This window comes from Diabrotica virgifera, chromosome 6 (assembly GCF_917563875.1).
Source record: "Diabrotica virgifera virgifera chromosome 6, PGI_DIABVI_V3a".
In the NCBI taxonomy this organism is placed as follows: domain Eukaryota; kingdom Metazoa; phylum Arthropoda; class Insecta; order Coleoptera; family Chrysomelidae; genus Diabrotica; species Diabrotica virgifera.
Genome location: NC_065448.1, coordinates 103,363,761 through 103,371,844, shown reverse-complemented (window position 1 = coordinate 103,371,844; position 8,084 = coordinate 103,363,761). Strand labels below are relative to the sequence as shown.

Sequence of the window (8,084 nt, the reverse complement as noted above, 5' to 3'; positions counted from 1 at the left end):
TAACAAGGAACATAAAATATATTATTGTCCTGACTTCTTAAAACTAAATCCTACTAATAGGTTAAACAATGCAAAACGTCTACGTTTATGCCTTAATTGTCTTGGCACATGCCATCGTACTAAGGATTGTCGTTCTACTGGTTGTAGAAAATGTGGAAAGATCCATCACACTCTGTTACACTTCGAGAATTCACAATCCTCAAATTCAGTTTCCACAGAAAACAATTCTTCTCAATCTTCATTACCTTCCAATGTTCCAAACACTGGGCTGCAGTCAAATGAATCTACTTCTACCTCTAACTTCTCTTCAACACATCATATAAGCTCAAGTGTTCACACTGCTATTAAACCGTATATTCTACTCTCAACTGCTGTTGTTAACGTTTTTGACAAGTTCGGCAACTCACATAAATGCAGAGTACTCTTGGACAACGGAAGTCAATCCAACTTTATATCTGAGAAATTTTGTGATATTTTACAACTTTCAAAGGAAAAAATCAACACTTCGATCTCGGGAATTAATCAATTAACTCACAATATTAACTTCCGGACATCACTAACATTTAAATCAGATATTAACAATTTCTCGAAAAAAATATCTTGTCTAATTTTGCCCAACATAACAAGTAATTTACCTTACATACAGATCAATCGTTCCCAGCTCAATATCGGCAGAAGATTCGTTTAGAAAAAAAATTTAAAAATACTAGTATGCTAAAAAATAACACTAGCAACTTTTTCACGCTATTACATATAACATTTCCAACTTTTATTTTTTCGATGCACCCTAATGTGTATGCCAAATTTCATGTCAATCCAAGCGGTTCTTTAAAATATAGAGGTTTTGCAATATTTTACCGATAAAGAACGTACTATAATAGCTGAAAGCTGTTATGAATAAAATGTAGCAGTTAGACTCTTGTCAGGAAATAAAAGGTCTTTCTCCCTAGCGACGCTATTCAATTCAAAATTACTCTTAAAAATAACTCTAAAAAGTGAAAAAAAAATAAAATTCGCCCCATTTTAACGCATGGAAGGGCACATAGACACTGAACCAGCGTGAAACAAAAAAAGTTGTTAGTTTCAAAAAGATAGATCCTTTGGGCACGTTTTGAGGCATTGCAGAGACCAGATAACAGGACAGTAGAGATGAAGACATAACTAAAAACTACAAGCACTTCATGAAGACGAAAACAGTATGATACTTCAAGGCAAATCAGGGCAAATCGTATAAGATGGGCAGCATGTATGGAGAGCGAATGTTTAAAGACTACTAAATAAAAATGTCTGGAAAAGGACCGATACCAGAAGGTCAGTTGAGTGTCCAAAAGATGTGAGGAGGCAGTAACGAGTGATCTGCGACAATAGGAGATTGCTGCACCAGACCGCCAAGAATGGAAGAGAATAGTAATCGCGGCCAAGACGTACAGAGTTAAGTTGTAGAACCAAAAAATAAAAATAATATTTTCCACATTATATCAGAGATATTTTACAATTCTCATGGCCCATCATTTGGATATTGATTTTAGCTTTTCATAAATGATTTATCTTTCTTTTAGGATTGTCACAAATTGTCCAAAGATGTTAACAACAACTATCTTTTTTACTCGCAGAGCTTGTAAGAGATTTGACGAATTCTCGCCTCTTGGTAGATACTTTTTTTCATAGAGTAATACAAATATGGCTATTTTCAAAATATTTTACTCTTTTCTAAATAATAGTTTAATTAACTATTCCCATTGGGAAATATGCCACAATTTAACTTGGAAAAATAATTTTATTAACATTTCGACTTCCACTTCGGACGGCGTTGTCAAAATACAAAATATTAATTTTTTTTTTAAATAAAACTCCCAACAGGAACCTTATGATTATTGCTATCTGATCATTACTATGAGCAATAAGCAAGTTAGTTATATATACAAAATATTAATAAAGTAAACAAAAATGTTGTTGCTTAAACATAAGTTAGTTTAATCTGACTCATTTATATCGGCTATTCCGACATATATACATTTTAAAGTACATAGAAGACTTTAAAATAATATTGAAAATATTTATGAGTTGCGTTCATGGGACAACTTTATTTAAAGATAGTTCATTCAATTATATGTCTGAATTACCGATATAAATGAGTCAGATTAAATTAAATTATTAGAAGAATTTTTTACCAAGAAACAACATTTTTTTCTAATTTATTAATATTTTGTATTTTGACAACGACGTTTGAAGTGGAAGTCGAAACGGTAATAAAATTATTTTTTCAAGTTAAATTGTGGCCTCTGTCCCAATTAGAATAGTTAATTATAAAACTGTCACAAAGAAATAGCTTCAGAACAATACTAAATAGTCTAGTTATACAACTGCCTTAAAAATTTTTACAAATATTTTGCACTTGTTGCACATCATAATTTTTGTGAATGCTACTTTTCTCCTTTTTCATTTTGAATCCTTTTAAAGTGGTTTGTTTTAATATATTATTATAAATTCGATTTAAAAAGAAGTTGGAATAAAAATCCATGAGGAAAAAAGTTTTCCTGTAGTTGGCTGTATATCATATTTTATTACAAAAAAAAGTAAAATCCTTTATAAAACACATATTTATTAAAATTCCCTAAAAAGGGCCATGATAATCTGTTTTCAGATGTCAGCATTAATTTAGTGGTGAAAAGTTGGAATAACACTAGAGTTTCCATGAATCAAATTCATGTATTTAACTAAATTTAAAAAATATAAATCATATCTACATTTTTTGATATATTTAACATTACCTTATGCTAAAACTTTTTTAAAGTATTTAAAAATCAACACTTGTATACACAAATTAGGTTCATAAGGGATTTCATTTGTGTCAAACTTTATACGCCCAAGAGTTGCTGGATATGTTCTCCAGAGACTCTCTTATAAAATGCTTTGTTGCATAGCACTGTACTCCAGGGAGGATGTTTTACGGAACTTAGGGGTGGCTTAGTGAGTATCGTAGTTTTAGCTTATTGCATTGATACAGAAAGTTCAGCTAAAGGTTCTAAAACAACCGTTGTTAAACATTTAACTAAAAGTGTACAATATACAAATAGTATTAAAATAGTTCTCTAAATAATATACAAAGTAACAATAATTATTGTACCGTATGGTACAAAGGAAAGAAATAAACTCATTTTTTTGTGAAAACAGGTCATTTTTATTTTTAAATTATGATTTTTTGGCATATATATCATACTAGTGACGTCATCCATCTGAGCGTGATGACGTAATCGACTATTTCTTTAAATGAAAATATGGGTCGTGTGCTAGCTTATTTATAACATTATTCAATTCTCTACTTACTAATATAAACATTGACATAATTAATTGATGGATTCGACCGTTACTTAATGGAAGTTCATTTTATCTAACAATAAAACACTGAAAAGGTTTGTTTTCTATACTTCCACAAAATTTATTATAACTATGTGACTAAACTGTTTCGGCAGAGTGCCTTTCTCAAGTGATTTAGTTTACTATGTGTTTGCCTTTTTAAAGTCTTTAACTGAAGAGGTTGAGGAGTGGGGAGCTGTTTGTCTCGAGTTGGTCATTCAGAATTATATCTTCAATTTATTAATTTCCATAGATTCTAATAAAGGTAGCTTAAGGCCTTTATTTTGAATATACAACATTTGAAACTGTTCATTAAAAGAATGATTATGATCTAGAAGGTGAAGTGCGTTGAAAGCCCTTTTGTGTTCTGCTATCCGTTTGTCAAAGATTCTGCCAGTTTGACCGATGTAAATTTTCGGACAGTCACCACAAGTTAGTTTGTAAACACCACTCTGTAGTTGTTTTCTCTTTCGGCTCTTATTGTTCTTAATATATTTGCTTAAGTTGTTGTTAGTTCTGAAAGCTGGTGTTATTTATTTCTTTTTTATGTGTCTGGCTATTTTTGTTGTTATCTTGCCTGTATATGTGATAGAGCAGAAGGTACTGGGTTCTTTCTGTTGTGGTGGATAGCTGTTTCGGCACTCTGCCGATATTTAATTAAAAATAAATTTTACCTACTGTCCTTAAAAAACAGAAAAAATGTTTATTTGACAGATAAACGTTGAATACGTTAAAATAAGAATTTGCTTGATATGATAATATTTAGTAACATTTCTTCAAGTTGGTAGAATTTGGTATGTCTATGGTGAACGTAAAGCTCTTAAAAATGAGAATGACATAATATTATGATATTAGTACATTTTTTCACGGATTTTACTTTAAATTTTAAAGAACCGCTCGGATTGACATGAAATTTGACATACCCATCAAAGAAAAAAGTGATATTTTGCCGATGTGTGAGTCGGGTGAGTCGGTGTTAGTCGGGTGTGGGTAAAAAAATATATGTCGAAAATAAGTCCGGAAATTGATAAACTGATTACTTGGAAATTGACAAATACTTAATTTTTGAGTTACTTGCGAAAAATCGTCTAATAACGTGTTTTTTTTGTTGAAAAATGAACAAGTTCACTCGCGAATAAATCGAAAAGTATTGACTTTGTGAAAGAACTCTATAGAACGAAAGTTGCTTACAATTAATCAGTTTATCCATCTCCGGACTTATTTTGGATATATATATTTTTTCACCCTCGAGAGGGGGTGAAACTCACCCCAGGGCAAAAACACACATCGGCACAATATCACTTTTTGCTTTGACTTGTTAGCTATGTGTGTGCCAAACTTCAAGTGAATCTAGGCGGTTCTTTAAAATTTAGAGGTTTTGCAATATTTTACCGTTAAAGAACGTACTAATGTCAGATGTGAATGAATGAATGAATGAATGAATGAATGAATGAATGAATGAATGAATGAATGAATGAATGAATAAATGAATGAATGAATGAATGAATGAATGAATGAATGAATGAATGAATGAATGAATGAATGAATGAATGAATGAATGAATGAATGAATGAATGAATGAATGAATGAATGAATGAATGAATGAATGAATGAATGAATGAATGAATGAATGAATGAATGAATGAATGAATGAATGAATGAATGAATGAATGAATGAATGAATGAATGAATGAATGAATGAATGAATAAATGAATGAATGAATAAATGAATGAATGAATGAATGAATGAATGAATGAATGAATGAATGAATGAATGAATGAATGAATGAATGAATGAATGAATGAATGAATGAATGAATTAATGAATGAATGAATGAATGAATGAATGAATGAATGAATGAATGAATGAATGAATGAATGAATGAATGAATGAATGAATGAATGAATGAATGAATGAATGAATGAATGAATGAATGAATGAATGAATGAATGAATGAATGAATGAATGAATGAATGAATGAATGAATGAATGAATGAATGAATGAATGAATGAATGAAAGAATGAATTTATTTACCTACATTACACAATTACAAGGTTTGTAGTAAGTCAGACTTCAATGATCTAAAATAAACAAGTAAAAACCTATCTATACATAAAATATTAGAATATACCTACAATACACAAAAAATACGTAAAATATACAAATAATAATTTCACACACAAGTATGTCACAAAAATTTCAATTTTAAATAGTATAAAATTATGTAAGTACTGTATCACAGATCAGTAATAAAAGACATTAGATAGCTGAATACTTTCCATGAACTTCAATGAAACTTGAAATATTCAAGGTATTCCTCCACTGAATAAAAATAATTCTTATTCAGTATTCTTTTCACGGTTTTTTTTAAAGCATTTAGACTTAAATTTTTTATTTAACCTGGCAACACGTTCTAAAGCTTGTAATCTAAAGAATTTCTTTTGGACTTAGTTAGACGATAACTTCTTCTTCCTTTTTTTGGGTTTCGATTTTTTTAATCATTTACCCAGTACATGTTATTGGTTATGCGCGTCTTGCTCAAGGCAATGCACAACCAGGTGTCCTGTCAACTTCAGATCTATTTTTTATCTTTGGTCCTGTGTGGTCTTTGTCCTTCTTCTTGTTTTCCTGTAGATAGAGGGGGAAAAGTGTTACATACATTTAAGGTTAACTTAAGACTTTTCTCGTTTGGGGGTAGCTTCCAAACATTTTCACATAGGTTTAGGGCTGGCTACCTTCGGTTAGGATTAAGGATTTTAAGGATACAAATATAATTTTTGCCATGTTATTCCCTGTATTTTCTGAAGTATTTATTTATTGTTATTATTATTATATTTCAAAAATTCTATAGATCTACTTGAAAAAATTTGATAAATTTATTGATTATCTTAATAACTTTATTCGAGGGTTTATATAAAATGCTCTGTAAAGATATTGGACTGTCTATTCCAGCTTTTATTAGTTCTAGATACAAATCCATATCTTTATGTTTATTTATGGGGCACTCAAAGATGATGTGTACCAATGTTCCCATAGTACCGCATTCGCATATCGGTGTTTCCGTTTTGCCTATTTTGTGGAGATAACAAGGAGTTTTGCAATGTCCACTTCGTAAACGATTAAAGTTAGTATTATTGTTCCTACCCAAATATCCACATTGGTTATACCAAGGTTTTATAGGGAAACTATTCTGCAGTCCATAATAGTCCGGATATTTACCTTTAATTTGGGAATACCAGTTATTGTAAAATTGAGTCAAGATGTTCTTTTTTGTAACACAAAAGATATCTGAGCTGATGTTTTTTACATCATATTGTACTCTTAATTATCTCCCAATATTGGCCAAGCTATCTGCCACCTCGTTGCCTTTAATCCCCTGATGTCCCGGTACCCATTCTAATCCTATTGAAAATCCCATATTATTTGCATCTACCAATAGTTTTTTGGTCATTATAGTTACGTAATCCATTTGGTCCCATTTGTGACTAGATATTTTGGATAAGGCACTTTTTGAATCTAAAAAGATCACTGCTTTCATGATTTCCTTTTCAATGCATACCGAGATGGCTTTGTATACCGCTATTATTTCAGTTGTGCAGATTTGTGTGTAGTTATGGAGTCGTGACGAATATTTATAATTGATGCTTGGGATGTAAATTCCAAATCCCGATTGATTTGTTTGTGGGTCTATTGATCCTTCTGTATATACGTGGGTATGATTATTATACATTCCACCATATTTAGCTATGAACCTTTCGTTCGATTCAATTTCATATTTTTCAAATTCTAGACTTTTAATTGTAATGGGATATAGAAGAGTTTTTCTTTCTACCTCATATATAGGATTGATTTTATATCTAATTATGTTTTTTGTTTTTTTTGAGTATATTTGTATATGCTAGTGAATAATCTGGTATGACCTTATTCTTCCAGAATCTATTGTTTGCATTTATTGCTTCGTTTAGCTTATTTAGACTCTTTACTATGATATTGTTTTTTTCAGGCATTTGTTTGAGTATATATTTATGTGCTAGTATCTCCCTTCTAACTTGTAACGTTGTTACTGAACATTCTGCTTGCAATATTAAGATGGGTGTAGACGTGTAGAACGTAGACAACCCGTTACGATTCTCAAGGCAACATTCTGTACTTGTTCCAACCTCATCATCAAACTTTTACTGCAGGGGTTTAAAAGATTGGCTGCGTAATCTAAATGAGATCTAACTATTCCTTTGTATAAACTCAAAAGGATGTTCGGGTCAGCTCCCCATTTTGTACCACAAATTGCTCTCATGACATTTATTCCTTTGTTTGCTTTAGTTATCATGTCGTTAATTTGAATTGTCATATTCAAATTGCACTGTAAATGAAATCCCAGATACTTTATTTCATTTTTCCATGGAATTTCCATATTTTGATATATCAAATGTGGGAAGTTATAAGCCTGACTTCTTTTTCTAAATATTATTGCTTTTGATTTGTGTGCTGAAATTTTAAAGTTGTGTTTCTCAAACCACTCCTGTAAATTTATTATATGGGTATTTAAGGAATTAATTAACTTGTATATATCAGATCCTTGCACCAAAATTACAAGATCATCTGCATATTGAAAACACTCCATCTCATGGTTTATTAAATCATGTAGGGATTTAGTATAGAGATTGAATAATATTGGACTGAGTGGAGACCCTTGAGGCAATCCAGTGGATGCTTGCATTGGGCCTA

At 30.8% G+C, this 8,084-nt stretch overlaps 1 protein-coding gene across 1 annotated transcript; it reads right to left on the bottom strand.

The window, feature by feature from the left end:
- Window positions 1-6,223: 6,223 nt before the first annotated feature.
- On the bottom strand, window positions 6,224-7,731 carry LOC126886143 (uncharacterized). The gene is made up of 2 exons (XM_050652991.1): window positions 7,486-7,731; window positions 6,224-7,257 (listed from the first exon to the last, which is right to left on the bottom strand). The coding sequence occupies exons 1-2, from the start codon at window positions 7,705-7,707 to the stop codon at window positions 6,685-6,687; spliced, it is 795 nt and encodes a 264-aa protein (XP_050508948.1). The 5' UTR covers window positions 7,708-7,731; the 3' UTR covers window positions 6,224-6,684.
- Between the last annotated feature and the right edge of the window lie 353 nt (window positions 7,732-8,084).